This window comes from Mirounga leonina, unplaced genomic scaffold, assembly GCF_011800145.1.
Source record: "Mirounga leonina isolate KUSES-001 unplaced genomic scaffold, KU_Mleo_1.0 Mir_169, whole genome shotgun sequence".
Lineage (NCBI taxonomy): Eukaryota > Metazoa > Chordata > Mammalia > Carnivora > Phocidae > Mirounga > Mirounga leonina.
In genome coordinates this window covers 2,217,977-2,234,386 of record NW_023270431.1, presented here as the reverse complement: position 1 = coordinate 2,234,386, position 16,410 = coordinate 2,217,977, and the positions used below count along the sequence as shown (strand labels likewise).

General features: G+C 37.0%; 1 protein-coding gene across 3 annotated transcripts in view; it reads right to left on the bottom strand.

Moving 5' to 3' along the window:
* Window positions 1-623: 623 nt before the first annotated feature.
* SAMSN1 (SAM domain, SH3 domain and nuclear localization signals 1) overlaps window positions 624-16,410 on the bottom strand; it is a 248,619-nt gene continuing 232,832 nt past the window's right edge. For 2 of the 3 annotated variants that reach the window (XM_035015131.1, XM_035015132.1), the window contains 3 exons: window positions 14,005-14,211; window positions 11,927-12,077; window positions 1,323-1,525 (listed from right to left, as the gene is read on the bottom strand). In XM_035015131.1, the coding sequence (XP_034871022.1) occupies window positions 1,323-1,525; window positions 11,927-12,077; window positions 14,005-14,211 (561 nt within the window). Of the gene's footprint in view, window positions 1,526-11,926; window positions 12,078-14,004; window positions 14,212-16,410 lie in introns of all 3 variants that reach the window. The other variant, XM_035015130.1, reaches the window with a different exon arrangement.

Genomic DNA, 16,410 nt, shown 5'->3' with positions numbered 1-16,410 from the left:
GATGGTGTTTTGGGGAGATAATTATGTTTAAATGAGGTTGTCAGGGTGGGGCCTTCATGAATGGATCAGTGCCCTTCTAAGAAAAAACACCAGAAAGCTTGCTATCTCTGACGTGAGAGGACACAGTGAGAGGCAGCTATCTGTGAGCCCCGAAGAACTCTCACTAGAATCCAACCATGCTGCAACCTGATCTTGAACTTTTGGCCTTCAGAATTCTAAGAAAATAATTTCTGTTGTTTAAGCCACCCAGTCTATGATATTTTATTATGGCAGCCTGAGCTGACTAATACGTTGAAGTATTCAAGAAGACAGATAACACAGATCTGGGGTTCAGGAGACAGACTGAGGTGAGATAATTCATTTGGGAATCTCACTGTTAAGAGAAATTTTGTCTTGGGCGCCTGGGTGGCTCAGTTGGTTGAGCGACTGCCTTCGGCTCAGGTCATGGTCCTGGAGTCCCGGGATCGAGTCCCGCATCGGGCTCCCTGCTCGGCAGGGAGTCTGCTTCTCCCTCTGACCCTCCCCTGTCTCATGCTCTCTCTCTCTCAAATAAATAAATAAAATCTTTAAAAAAAAAAAAAAAAAGAAATTTTGTCTAGAGGTCTAATATAAAAATACTTTCAAGTACCACTAATCTGGAAAATAGCAAGTGCACATAGTTCTTTTTATTATTAAAATTAGGGTATTTCACAATTAAAAATATTTACAATTAAAAATGAAACATCTGTACAATTATTAAAATTCATTTTACTAAATGAGAATCAACAATATCTTGTTATCTATACTTTTATACCAGATAACAGTGAAGAAATTAACAAAAAATAATTACTAAAACTCCACTGTGGATCAGGATAAAATGTCTCCAGTATTAACTCACACTCTCCCATTAAGTATAAAAATGAGTGTGAATGCTGCTTGGACAGTTGGTTAAACAAACACATGCTCCATTACTATTTGTTGAATAACAGACACAAAGGCAGAATGGACAGGTATGAAAAAAGGAGTTTTTTTCCTGCAGAATTTATCATTTCACACTTAAAGCTGAATAAAGTTATCTCACACATATCAAAGACTTACACTATACCTTTCCTAACACAGGCAAGTGAAATATTAACAGGTAGCATTTAAAATAATAAATATACATACTATTTACAATAATTGGGAATGTTAGAGACATGAACTTTTATGTAAAATCATTTAGATTAAAACATTTTAACTTTAGGCTGTATCGGGAAATGCTTACTTTCTCTCCTATTTGATCTTTTAGCTCAAGTAGAGTTAAAATGGAATGCATCTATAGATATAAAGTTGAGAATGTGTGTTCAGTCACTTGGCTCTGTGATAGTAATCTTCTGTACCATGTCAGAGAGATTTTCAGACTCCAGATCTTCTTTGCCATTATCTGAATTTTCTGATGAGATATAACAACCAGAGTCCCTTGGGCAGTCGTCTAACTGTGACTTATTTAAGGAGATGTCTGGGCTTAAGGATGGGGGCACAGATTCATTTTCTTGCTCTTGAATAGCTGTAAATGGAAAAGAGGACAGCAGTTAGGAGAAGCCAAGACAAGTTTTATTCATGTACTCATTCGTCTTTGAGCTATTTTAACTGTACCAACCTTGACTTCATCACATTTGAAACTTCCTTGAGTAAACAATGTATTTGTTTATTATAAAAGAGATATTTGCACTCAAATATTCAAGCCCTGCTTTCCTAGAAGACAAAGTTTGCCCTTTTTTTTTGCTCACTTGCAGTTTCATGGAATTCATGTGAACTGCTTGCATAAGCGAAGATCAATATGGACTTTCATTTTACATTAATGATAAGTTGCCAGAGAAAGCAGATTGTATCCACAGTTTGACTGATGCCTTGTCCAAATACTCCTTAAAGTAACATTAGAAAAAGTCATTTGTGGTTTAAATGTAAAATCCAACTCAATAGTGATCTTTGTGGACAGTTCTGGAATCATGATAATGTGGAATAATGAATAAAATATCACTCTGGGCAACAATGTATAGTAGGACTTCAGTTACTTGGAATTTAAGTAATAAAACTTAAAGTGTTCAGAATTTTTCTATGTTTGCATTCACCAGAAAAATCAGCATAGAAACCAGGTTGCTTTTAGATAGTAAAACACCACCATTTTCATTGACTCTGCCTTATTTAGTCTTCTACATCTTTGTAGTTCCGAAGAACAATTATTTATATTCAGATTGGTAACTGTGTTATCAAAGCAGTATTCTAGATTCAACAGACTCTTTCTTTGAAAAAAATTAATACTAGAGATGTAACAAAAGATATTTTGAAGAACCTAAGCAGCACTATGAAGTCTTACTCAAGAAGCTTTTAGCATCAGAATTCTCTTGGTCAGTGTACAGTTTCTTTCCTTGCCTTCCCTGACACCAGTAAATGTGTGCTTCTCTGCATCATGAGATGGGTCCCTCAGGGAGGAGATGTATCTTCGGCCACAACCTGTCAGCTCTATCAGCATATCTAACCTCAGAGCTTCTCCGCTTTAGACATTTGAATAACTCCACTTTGGAAGAACCAAACGCATACATTTCAGGGTGGGACAAAACCTCTGCCTTCAGAAGCTGTGCGCTTCATCCAATTCTGGTGAGAAGAAAGTAAATCCCAACTCCAAAATCCTGCAAGAAGGAAACTGTAATTTTCCTCAATAGACTTTATAAAAGTAAAATGCTAAGTAATTTATCTTTAGGAAAGCCATCCTTTATCTTGTCTACAGATACCCTGCTTTTTTTTTTTAAAGATTTTATTTATTTATTTGAGAGAGAGAATGAGATAGAGAGCATGAGAGGGGGGAGGGTCAGAGAGAGAGGCAGACTCCCTGCCGAGCAGGGAGCCCGACGCGGGATCCTCCAGGATCATGACCTGAGCCAAAGGCAGTCGCTTAACCAACTGAGCCACCCAGGCGCCAAAGATACCCTGCTTTTTTAAATGCATTTTCTAGGCTTCAGATATCTTGCCAACATTATGTTCTACTGTGCATCCAAATGTTTATCAACATCCTTTACGAGAGAGAATTGAGCCGTGGTGCCCTAAGGCATCCTTGTATGTAATGAATTCACTTCTCAATGTATCTAGAATGGTACTCATTTATGTACCATCCACAGAAGAATTGAGAAAAGAGTCACATTAGTTTTTGTATTCTGTGGTTTAGACGAGGAATACAGGTTGAGAGAGGTTGGGAAAAAATGATAAAGATCATTTTAGTCTACTCATCTTCAAAATGAACCATAACAGTTCTTTTAACCTTTTCCTCAGAGCTTTAATTTGCAACAATAAAACCATGTTTATGCCATTCTTCTGAATTTTCTCCATGTTTGCCACAACTTTTTTAAACTGTGGACTCAAGTATCAGATATTTAAGGCCAGTAATGTTATTAAAACTAGTTCTAGGTATCAGGAGCTTTAATTTTAATATGCATCGAATGTGACTGTTTAAAAATTTTAGCCACCATGAAGCATTTTCTCTTTATAAGTCTTAGCAACCGTGAAGTTTAGGGAGAATCTTCTTAATATTCACTAGTGTTTGTGAATATCAGTCAGTCAGCTCTGTGTTTCATTATCCAAGTGTTTCTGGAAAAGGCCAGAAAAATTAGTCCTTTTGTAATGCTTCCTGCTACTTCAGCAGTGATTCACCATATTTGGAGGGTGATCCTAGGCCATATTTCCCCAGATTATATTTGGGCCTATCACCTCAACACAAAATTAAAAGAACTTAGTTATTGCTCTTCAGACCGACATTTTAAACAGGACTTAGCATAATAAAAATTGCTCCAATACTGTGTTCTATTTAGGCTGATTACTGATTGTGGGACTCTCTTCAAGATATAAGACTTGGGCTTAAAGAACTCTGATTTCCAAAATTAGTTCTTTTTCTTTCAAAAAATAAGTACTTAGCTTGTTATTTCGTCTTCGGAAGCCTCTATCCATTCCCCTTAAAGGGTAACAAAGTAAACAAACAATGAATGAAAATCTGACGCTAACAGAGAATATGTCATTTTTAAATATTGGTAGTAAAATGTATTTGTTTTTATTTTTGCCTGAGAAATGCTATGTCACCTTCTCTAAATTCTCAGAATTGGTTTGTTTTAAATACAGATTATTTATTATAGGAACCCTTTATCTGCAGTTTTTATGGAAAAAGGAAATAGTTTCTCAGTATGAAAGTTATGCAGCACAGTAATTTACAGAATAGCAGCAATTTGCTAAATGATTTCCTAGTGAAATGAAAACATGACTTTGCCTCCTCAAATGCTTCCCACCAGGCTGGCAATAATTTCAGGCAGGTGATCAGCTGGAGCCCCTCAACTGTAACTATAAAAAGAAAAGGCAGGTCATTATGTTATATTATGGAAATGAAAGCTATATAGCATTCAGTTTTTGTGTTTGGAGGGTCAGGGTTTTCCTTTTCTTGTTTTTTTGTTTTTTTCCATCCTGACACTAATGACTTCGGGATTGGCACAAACCTAGGTCTTGTACTATGGATACTTTTTCCAGCAGAGGGGCTGAATTCATGCTAATATGTCCATATTTTCTTTCTAAGTCATTTAGTCCCTTCATGTGGCCATGAAACAGAGTAAAGCTAACTGACCCACCTAGAAATTGAAACTATAACCTTCATCAGTTTTGGCCCATGGTCCAATCATCTGAGTAACCAGGCAAATAACACATTGGGATAAGAAACAGTTTGCCTCCAAAATTACAGACTTGCCATGTGAGAAATGAGTGCATCTTTTTTTATATCAAAATGTTTCTGATAATATGTTAAGTTAAAAAAAATCAATATACATGATTAAGTATTCTATTACCAAAATTATGTGAAGACCTATAGACTTATGCATATAATTCACACATGAAGTGTTAAAATTTTAGATAGATTTTCTCTATATTTCTCACATCATCTATAATGTCTTATATTTTAATTAAAAAACAAAAAAATTAAAATGGTACAGTTTTTCAATAAAGCCCCTGCATGGTTTGCAAATATTCCAAAGGCTATACATTTTCAAATCTGGGTATATTGGAGAATTATTAAATAATTTGAAAAAGGGTGTTTCTTTATTGCTGCCAGCTAACAGCAGGCATAATCAGAAGGCCAGAAAGCTCATATGGTTTCACTTATTTGTGGAACATAAGGAATAACATGGAGGACATTAGAAGAAGGAAGGGAAAAATGGGGGGGTGGGAATTGGAGGGAGAGATGAACCATGAGAGACTATGGGCTCTGAGAAACAAACAGGGTTTTAGGAGGTGGGGGAGGGGGGATTGGTTAGCCTGGTGATGGGTATTAAGGAGGGCACGTACTGCATGGAGCACTGGGTGTTATATGAAAACAATGGATCGTGGATCACCACATCAAAAACCAATGATGTATTGTATGGTGATTAACATAACATAATAAAATTAAAAAAAAAAAAAAAAAAAAAGAAGGCCAGAAAGCAACCCCAAACATTTCTGTACTCGATATAATGAAAATAAAATAATTACGTTAAGGGAAAATTATTTAGGAAATATTTTGTCATAAAGAACTAATTTGAATATTAAAATATATTATTTCTTACCAAAATTTTTATGGAATTGTGTAAAGCCCATGGTTCAACATTTTAAGATAGTCATTGATAAAGATATAAAATGGCATGGTGATTAGAGTAAAACAGAAGACAGCTAACATAATTATTCATAAAAATATTGGAATTGCGACATTTAATTAGGAATAGGCAATCTCAGTTATACTAAAAGTGAAGAAAGCTTTAAGGAATTCAAACTAAACCCTAATTCTGGGAAAAAGTTCTCATATCCTAAAGAGAGAAATCTGTCCTATATTCACATAGGTTTCTTTCTCAACTTTCTTCACCCAAATAATCCAGATTTTGACTTTACTGTCTTGTGTGCCTTAGGTCTGAAGCTTCTGCTTCTTTGGGCTTCTGTTTCTTTTGGGTAATATAAAATAATGCAATCTACAGGGCATAAGAAAATGCCTGGTCAATGAAAGTGCTCAATAAACAATTTTTTTTAATAAAAAGAATGTGATGTTTAGATTAATTAAAAGAAGTAGCAACTAAAGATCAAATAAGAAATTTCGTTGAAATTCAAATGAAGATACCTCTTGGCTCTTTGAATTGTTGTCCCCTTTTTCTCGCCTGGTGCCATCTCCAAAGAGGAAAAACCAAGCTATGTCATCCTCTTTGAGGATGGCTCAAAACCTCAGCTTCATGTTGGAGCCCCATTTGAGTCACTCAGAACAAAACTCGGGCATTCTCCAGGTATCTACGGCTGTGTTTATTTGTCCAGAGGCAGTGTTGTCCAAGGAGGGACATTCAGTAGACAACATGGCGCGACTCTTAGTTATTTCTGATTTCATCTTAAGCACATCCTTAAATTACCTGAACATGTTAGTTTTACAATAGTGACTTTTGGTATTCATGTCATTTGAATACTAACCTACATTTGGAAAAACAACAAATGGAAAACAGGAATCCCTTCATGGAATAACAACCAGTTGCTCTTGTTTTCCTGAGGCCGTGAGAGAATAGGAGTTGAAATGATGCTCCCTCTTTTTGCACATCTCTCTTTGCGTCTTAACAGCGTAGTCTACCTTCTGATGAGATGTGGGCCACGGAGTGAATCTTTGCACTCACATTCACAGCAACCTCCCCTTGCACCCTGCTGACTGCCTCAGTAAGGGCAGAGGCACCCTCATCTGAGATCTAATCGCTCAGCAGCACCCGGATGCTGAGCACCCGGATGCATCTGCCTACTGCAAACACTTCTATCTGTGAGGTGGGATTGCTAGGGACTTAAAGTTTTATAATCAGAAAAAAGTTTCCTTACGATTTACAAGTCTCTCTATTTCCTCAATCTTAATTCATTCCACAAGCATTTGTTGTTTTATTGTTGTTTTTGTTTTTCATTCTGCAAGTATCTGTAAACTGTCTACTCAGTGCAGAGCACAGAACTAGGGGCTTCGGGGAAGGCATATGCTTTAGAGGATTCTGTCTTGTTTGACCAGGGTAATCATACAAAGTCATGCCTAGTACGCAATCATAGCGCAATATAAAAACAAGTACATTACAAGTGCCTTAGGTGACTGAGGTGAAAATTCTATGGACTCTCCCCTCTGGGCACTGTTCTCTGATGGAAGACTAAAAATGTTTACATTTAATTTTGTTGTTTTTTTATTATATAGAATATGGCATCAATCATAAATTAAATCTTCAGGGGAGGTGGTAAAACCAACAAGAAATCTGAAGAAATTGAATTGCATAAAGCTAAACAGCTATAACTAGAAATATATATTAAATGTATTTATAAATACATAAAAGTCAGATGCCCGTGTGCCTTCTCTACTGTGTATATGTGGATGGTTAGCCTGTGTTTCTGAAAAGCTGTACCTTTCTTGAATCTAGATCCAAATCATACGGCAGGGGGGTTGGGAACACCAGGCATGCATGTCAGGGGCTAGGGCGCCAGGCTACCCTGGCCCGCTGTCAGACCGACCGCTGGGCTGCTGCTTGGCATTAACTACAAGTCTCCCCTGCCGGCAGCTCGCGGTCCAGGCTCCTGGCTGGGACTCGCCTCTTGCCCTGCGTCGTTTTGGGCACGTAGGCAGGCGGGAAGGCACAACTGGGGATAGTTGAGCAATGTGGAGCTGCTGTGACCACAGCTGGTGCCAACAGCCTGGCACACAAACCCCTCTCCTCTTCACTGAGCACTGCCAACAGAGGTTGCAGCTATCTAAAATATATGATACACAGCTTCCAGGACAGTTTGCTTATTCAGTTACTAGGTTGGTTGTTTTTTTAATCTTTTCCCTCCAATTTAAAATGTAATTATTCCTGTGCTTATATGGAGAACAAGCTATTTCCATCACCCGTTTTCCCTGAGGACAATAGTACACATTCTCATCACACTTTTAAGACACATCAAAGTGCCTCTAAATGCGGGAAGAGAGGAACAAGTTCAGAATAAAGAGAAAATATTTACTATAAATAGCAGTTAACTCTGATTATTTGCAAGAGGCATTTATTAGCAAGCAAAGGGGTCCTGAAGGTTGTGTTTATGAACAACATATGCACACACACGCACACACACACACACATTCTCTATTCTTACTGGGAATCTTTATTCAAAGCAAAGAAATCATTTTAAAATTCAGATGAGAAAGAGAGCAATCCTAATGTGCACCAAATAATTCTTTTGCTCCTTCAAAAGCCGAGTGTCACCCCAATTTTTCTTCTCCTTCTAACCTCATCTAGATTCCCAGCTGAGGGAGCCAGTGACCTAATTCTGCCCAGTTCTAATGCAACACGGGAGCGAATTCAGAATACCTCGGTATTGGCCTTGGCGGGATTGCAGAACCCCAAAGTTGTTATCCTCCTCCAGAGCTAATCCTGTAATCAGTGCTACCACCACTCACCCAGCCCTTCTATCAGCTTGTAGGAGAAACACCTTTACCTCCTGTCAAGCGGTGACCTAAAAAGTGTTAATCCAGTTTACATGTTCAGGGTCAGAGTGGGTACAGTGCTATCTATTTTGGCCTAAGAGAAAAGGAAAATTGCTTGCTCTAAGTATTAGATTTCTGTTTTTGTCCCTGTCCCACTCCCCCCTTCCTCTTGGTCCCTCTAGATATATTAAAGGCTCACATGGGGCTTGTAGTTTTTCCTCTATCATCTCAAAGCTCTTGTTCTTCAAGCAGGTGTCCACTCTCCTCAATTTTTATAGTGAAGGGTTAGTAAAGCAAAACTTTCCAGTTCCCGATCTAAGAAGCATTGAGGTTTTAAATTAGGAATTTATTGACATTCCCCAAACTGACTATATTCAGTGATCAAGATAAAATGCATACATAAAATCCTGGCCAATTTGCATGCTCCATTCTTACACACACACACACACACACACCTATTTTTAACCTATGACTGTGACATGCAGTTGTTTTTAATAATATCTTAGTTTTATATAACCATATATTCAAGGTCTTTATCTTTCAAGGTACATGAAGGTTGTGCATTTAATCTTTAGCATGGTTGTAGGAGATATGATTCACAGAGTAGAGAATAGATAAAAATAAGCATGCATGCAGCAGCATGGTGCCGAATCATCAGAACTCACCATCTTATCAACAAATAGAAGTCATTCTTCTTTATTTCTTGAGCAAAGCAGTTTCATACAAGATAAATAGCTTTCAGTCAGAATAGCCTAACATGTAATATGCATCTTTTTGAATGTATATTCTAGTACTACTTTAGACCATAAGATTAAAATAAGAAAAATCTCAGGGTTGTGTGTTAACAACAAACACTGGTTTTCTATTTTTCACCCCCCAGAATTTGGCTTTGTGTGCATATATTTGCACATTACTAGTTTTTATTAAACGATCAACTTTTAGTGACCTTCACATACCATTTTCTAAAGTCTTATAAGGGAAATACTTTGGGGGATTTGTACTTTTTTATATCATGCTTTGGAGATACTGTGTTTTGTTTCCAGGGCATAGTACGATGTGTTTCTAATAGATGTGGGAGACTGGGTTTAGATTTGTGACCTTGAGAAAGCTACTTAGCTACTCTGGTTTTAGTTTCCCCATCTTGCAAGGGAAGCATTTGGGTCAGATGGGTTTTCAAATTGCACCTAGCTCTCATATGATGTTATCTATACATCATTATTCTTTCATTAACATAGAAAGTAGAGGGGGGATGAGGGGGGTGGAATGAAGAAATTAAGTGGACACCATCCATGGCCCAATCCACAGGGCTGGACCGATCTTCCCGCTGTGGGTCCAGACTGAGCACTGTTTTATGGCTGAAACCCTTTCTCACCCAGGCTCTCTCGCCCTTCCTAGTCACCAGGCCTGTTGCAATGCGGCCATAGGCGTCTTGCATCTTTCAGGCAGTAATGTTGTTGCAAGGTTTCTGTTCTCACTTACGTATTAACTTCCACTTTCTGGGATGGAAAACTGAACTGAAGCTCCTGAGAAAATTGGCATAGTAGAAAACTTCAATTTTCAGATATTCATTGTTCTTTCTATATTTACCAGTTTGCATGTGTGGAAGAAAGAACTTGGATTTTTATAGCAGACTGCCTTTGATTAAAACTTCAGCTCTGCTACTTATCTAGCTGTTTTTGGCCTTTTTAAAATTCATCTCTGAAATGTTTTCTCATCTGTGGAATGGACAAAATACCTATATGGATGGTATTACAGAAGAAAAGCAATGTATTTACAAGTGCTCAAAAAATACCTTTTCCCTCCCACTACTTCAACATCAAATTATTCTGGAGGGTATTGACAACGATACCGAACATTATCAATTCCAAGAAATCTACAGAATCTATTTCTTAGCCTCACATTATTTAGTGAGGAGCCATGTTTAGAAATGACAGGGTGTGAAAGAAACTGCCTCATTTACCCCAGAGATATTGCCTCGTCAGTTTACATGGATCAGTTTTGTTTTGGCTTGTACTATTGAGTAAATTGGCTACTTTCTTAAAGTTGACCTTTGTCTGCCTTTGTGACCTCATCCCCTTCTCCTAGCCCCCACAGTTTCAAAGGATGCATATAAACACCTGGGCCTAAGAGGAAATAAATTCTGGAGGGGTCAAATTAGTCTTACATGTGAAAGCTCTTTGAAAAGGAGGAAGATCTGTGCAAACTCAAGACAGTAAGTAAGAATAAAGTGAGATGCAGTTTCTAAAAAAGTAAATTTATTCCTGCGAGATAAAAAGGCCAGTGTATAAACACGTGCTGTGTAACTATGCCCATTTTGGAGTATATGAGACAGGATACAGGAAACCTACCACGAGACAGTCAGGAGGCCTGGGTCCTAAATACAACTTTCCTCCTTGCTCTCCATCTGGGCTGTTACTTGTAGAAAGTAGAGTAGCATCACAAACACTGGCCCTGGCTCTCCACGATTTACTATGTGTATGAGCTTAGAGAAGTTACTTATCTCTCAGTTTCTCATTATAAACACGGGACAGTACTCTCTAACTCACAAAACTGTGGAGCACATTGAAGAAGATAATAAATGTAAAGATCTTGGCTCAAAGTTTTACTCCGAGAACAGGTTCAAAAAAAGTAGTTAATGATTATGAGCAATATAACTTTTGAAAGAGAAAGTTGGATTAGATGATCTGAGTTCTTTTTCATCTTTAAAAGTAGCTACATCCCTCTTTCTTCCTTAGGAAATATTCCTTGTGGAGTTTGCTATGTCCTGAGCTCAGGGTTTCAGAAGCCTGACCAGATTTAGTAAGAAGAGTGTTCAGATTGGGCACCTGTAGAAACAAAAGCTATCCGGTCTTTATAAACCCAGTTGGTAAGTGAATGTGCATGCATTACTTCATCTTCAGTTTATACTTACAAATACAGAGACCCATCTCAGATAATAAAAGTGAGTGCTGAATATTTTTGCAAGCTATTATAACATTTTGAAAGAATACTATAAACACATACAAGATGTGACTATATGGTAATGAAATGAATTTTCCTGTGTGGCGCGAAGGCTCATTAGCTTAGAGCCATGCTCGGCGCTGTTCTACAGAAGTTGCATATGACATTTCTCACTAATGGCTCATGCTGTCACTAAATATTTGTCTCTAACTCCCTCAGTCTTTGGGAATGCAGACATCCACTTGTGTGTAAATTAATAGCTCTGCAGAATCTAAATGAGATGCCCAGAAAAGTCCCTTCATTTTCTGAGTCCAATAAGGGAAAAAAGTCCTCTTCCTAATTATAGACTCGACCAGAGTTGTTGTTTCCAAATAAATAAGAAAATACTTATTTTATGGGAAAGAATGCTTTATGGGATTCTCTGTAAATAAAACTGGGGCTTTGTTTTTAATAATTTTACTATTTACATTGAACTGTGATTTTCAGCTAGGGAGAAAAGTAGGTGTGCACACTTACTTTCTTCATCAAGAAGATTTTCAGCAGCTGATAGTAATCTCATCCTGTCTTCTGGGTTTTTAATGTTTAATTCAATGAGATGACTCTCTTTTATATCCTTTAAATCTTCTAGGGTCTCATAACCGTTGAGCAAAAGTGTTGAGGCATATTCCTATGGGGGAGAAAAAATATGTATAAGATAAACTAGTCAGATTCAAATGTTTTATTTTTAGTTCTCTTTAGATTTAAAGAAAGTGTAGAAGTGCGTATGGAAACCAAAGGCACCGATAGAACTTTTGCTTAACTTTGCTTTGTACTAGTTCTCCACATACGAACTCTAGGGCATTTAAAAGAGTATGTTGGAGAATTCTCACCTTCTGGAAGGACAAATGTAAAGAAGAAATAATTACGTTAAGCCGTGCAGTGCTAAATCATGGATCAATTAAATAGCTGGATCATTCATCCCATTTGGCACTTTTTCACTTCTCAAATAGTTCAATTGACAAAGCTAGCGTGTCCTTACCTCTATCAATAAAATGCCTCTAAAAGAATAATTATAGTAATATTTCTGAATCTACATCTTGTTTGCTGGCTTGCAAAAATAATTTACCCTCACTAACTTCTTGGGGTAGTTTAAAAGATGAATTTGAAACAGGCATGAAAAATAGACTTAGCATTTGGTGAAAGTCATTATATAAACCTAAGGAATTCCAGACTTTCTATTTAATTAAAAGTTTTTATTAAGCATAAAAGCACTGTGGTTAGGAAAAGTATTGTTTTCTTTTCTCAGCATGTATAGTTTGTCCATCATTTGCATCAATATATATTAATTTAAAATTCATAGGCTTCTGATTTCTGAGTCTGTATGTTATTTATGTAACCTTTGTTCTCTCTAACAGAATAAAAATGCAAAGTGAAGTTGAATGCTTTACAGCTTGCTCAAAACTTCCTTCCATTTTACTTGATCATAATTTCAGTATCCTTAGTTTGGTTACCAAAACTGAGTAAGAGGAAGCATAAAAGTTTTAAGTAATTAGGAATAACTACCAGCCCCTTTAAAAAAAGAGAGAGAGAGAGAGAGAGAGAAAGTACCACTTCTTTTAAAAATAATGTCTCTTAGAAGGAGCACTGAATTAGAACAGAGAAACCAAAATCCCCATTCTGACATAATCATCTGATTGTGGGTTCTTGAGTAAGTTATTTCACTTCCTTAGACCTTGGTTTTCTCATAGGTCACAGAGCAAACAAAAAGAAGAAGCAGGGTTTAAACTTTGTACTTCATCCAAGCAGTACCACATTTGGGGGGCAACAAGAAGGCCTAGGTAGTGTGTCTACAGGCAGGAGTGTAACTAGATAACTCAGGAGAAACAATTAAGAAAAGTTTAATTGGCTATTGCCTTGATGAATTTTGAAAACTATCAAAGTACTGCTGCATTAATATTAGAAATGGGTTGCAAAACAGTAAATTGAGTGAGGCTAGGTAAATTGTATGTATACACCATTTAATGAGGTAGAGGTTTCATAAAAATTTTGCTAATATAACAAGAAAATAATTGGATTATAAATATAGACAATACAGTTTCCTTAACATAATCATCATGGGGGCTTAATGATCACTATCTCCTAAGAAATTGCTTTTGAAACAGTTACATTTAGCTTTCTTCTCTTGACTTGCTTTTGATCTCTGCCCTATAGAAAATGTAATTTTCTTTCCCTGTTTCCTTTCAATTCTCTGGATTTTTACCTTTACTCTTCATACTCTCTTTATCATTCTCATTTACATGTTTTCTCTGGACCTTTTATTCTCCTAGGTATTTTTCATTTTTCACTGCACTTTCTCAACATTAATCTCTACTGTCACTGCTAAGTACCATTAGAGTTTAGTCCAAGGGAGGTTATATCAAGACCTGTCCTTGTGTAATAAAAGTAATAAAGGAGAAATAAGAAGTTTTCTTGGAAAACGGATTTTTCTTTGTTGTAAGTCCTATATATATATATATATATATTTTTTTTTTTACCACTGTACCAGCACTGATCCATTCTCCTCAATTATTCCATCCAGATGCCACCAGCATCAAATAGGTCACAGGTTTGCTAACCTGAAGGTGAATCCTCTCTAAGAACTCCTGCAGAGTCTTGGGTTTTTCTATTCCACTCTTTCGGTGTGCCTTTATTTTCTTGGGGGCTGCTTCCTCTTCGGAGATGACATCCACATAAATAAATTTGAAGTTTCCCACCTTATTGTTCAACATTCCTGTCCACATCCCCATTGGCGTTTTGCAGATAATGTCTATGATGTCTCCTTTCTAAAGACAAAGAAATATACCAGTGAGTTTTCAGAGAACTTTGGTGCTATGACAATTAGTAGAAAGAACGGAATCATAGAAAATTAGAATGATGAGGGAATATGATAAGGGAGGTTACTGATAACAGAAATAAATCTAAGAGAAAATTTCTTTTAAAAGTTCAAGGGAACTCTTTGCTAGTAATAATGAAGAACACTTCAACAAGCTTGAAGAAAAGCTCCTACATGCATTTGATGACATCTTTATGTTTTTGGTATATCAACTTATGAACTTACAATTGTAGGGCACAATGGAATTTACAAAGTACTTTTGCATATAGTGAGTCATTTTATGCCCATGACACACTTCTTAAGTACATATACAAGGTATCTTTATAACTCTAAATATTATGGAAAAGAAATGCAAACATTAAATAACTTCCCAAACTCATGGCAGTCAGTTGTCTGAACTCAAAAAATGATGCTCTCTTCATTCATCTTGTCAAAGCAATAGGTATATAGCAAAGCTCGAGCCATCATTCCTGGAGGGGCTCTCAAATGGGGAAGGGAAAGAAAAAGAAGTCTCTGTCCATGCTTCTAGTTCATCTGAAAAATTTACAGTAAAAAACCATCTAAAGTATTGCATTCGTCTAAAATCGTGAAACTGTTAAGAGCTTCGTATATCTAAACGTGTAACAAAAGTATGTGTGTGTGCACTAAGGATAAATTATGCTACTGAATTATTTCAGAGAAGATAATACTTAGATTGAGCTTCACAACAGAGTTTGGATTGAAATACGAATGAAGCCCATTAGGATGGACAAACCAGTTGGTCTTTTTCTTCATTCATCTCAAAGACTCTGATTGCTGCAGGGTGCCAGTTACCAGCAAGATTAGAAAACCCCCAGGGGTACTTCTTTGTAAAGAAAATTGATTTCTACACAAATACAGTGCCTACATTTAAAAGTCATATTTCCTCCTTTGAGACTTACAAGTTTCTACCCCGGAGAGGACATTATAGATTCTGATACGGGGACTACCCTCAAACAAACAAAACATTGAGTCTGCTACTAAAAATGTCTTTTCCTCATGTTCTATGAGTGTGTGTTCTTCCATCTAAAACACACATTGTCAATGTGATTAAAAGACTTGATCTTTCTGATTTGTGATCATCTGCTTGTCTGACCTTATGAGCTGTTCATCTGGTTCTTCCTACCTTTAACCATGGGGAATCAAATCCTGGGCTAGATGGGATCAGCTAAGCAGACCTAGAAAATCCCCAGAAGCTCTAGGGGAGGTTTCTAAGCATGGGAGCTCTATGCTGCATCCTTCCTATTATCCTCTAAACTTATAAAAGCATACGTTCCGGGAAAGCCCACAGGTCACCAAGCAAAGACCCAATTTCATTATGGATAAGACCCTTGATATAAACGATGGCATTCAATCCTCAGTGGTAACTGGGGGATTCTTACTGTGTCCTGCAAGAGCTCTACAAATAGCACCTTAGACAGCATAAGTGGTGGGGCACTGGTATGGTATTATAGGGAAGGTGGAAAGCTCTCCTGAGTCAAAATGTGTTCAATTTGTTCCCTTCTACACCCTCCCCCAACATTACTAGGCTACAAATATTCCTTCCCCAAAACTTTAACTTAGACTTCAGATCATTTCATAGAAACGACTAAGGAGCTAACTATGGAAAATAATGTTCTCCTCATTCTCCCGCTGAGCTTACTCTGGTTTTTTACAATAGAAGGGATAAAGAGAAGAGCAGAGTGTCTTGAATGTTAAATAATAACATCAATACTTCATAACTTATAACTGCTGGTTAACATTGGCTTGGTGTTGATAGTATAGAAAAGTCATAATTTCTGTCCTTTTAGCTATATCAGTTTGTGTTACTAAAAGGAATAATTTAACATGTATAAAATACTTTAGCACCAAACCTTCTATTTGTATGATTGCAAAAGCACCTCCCCTCTAGTGTGAGTAGGACTATGAAAACGATGGATTTCCCACCCATGATTATGTTGTATTTTATGTTGCAAGGGACTATGCGGATGTAACTACTGTCCCAAATTAGTTAATGTTGTAATTAAGAGGGAGATTATCTGGGTGTTTCTGACTTTATCAGGTAGGAGCTCTTGAAGAGATTTGAAACATGAGTGAGCTTTTCCCCTGCAGGCTTTGAAGGAGCAAACTGCCATGTTGCAGAGAGGACCAT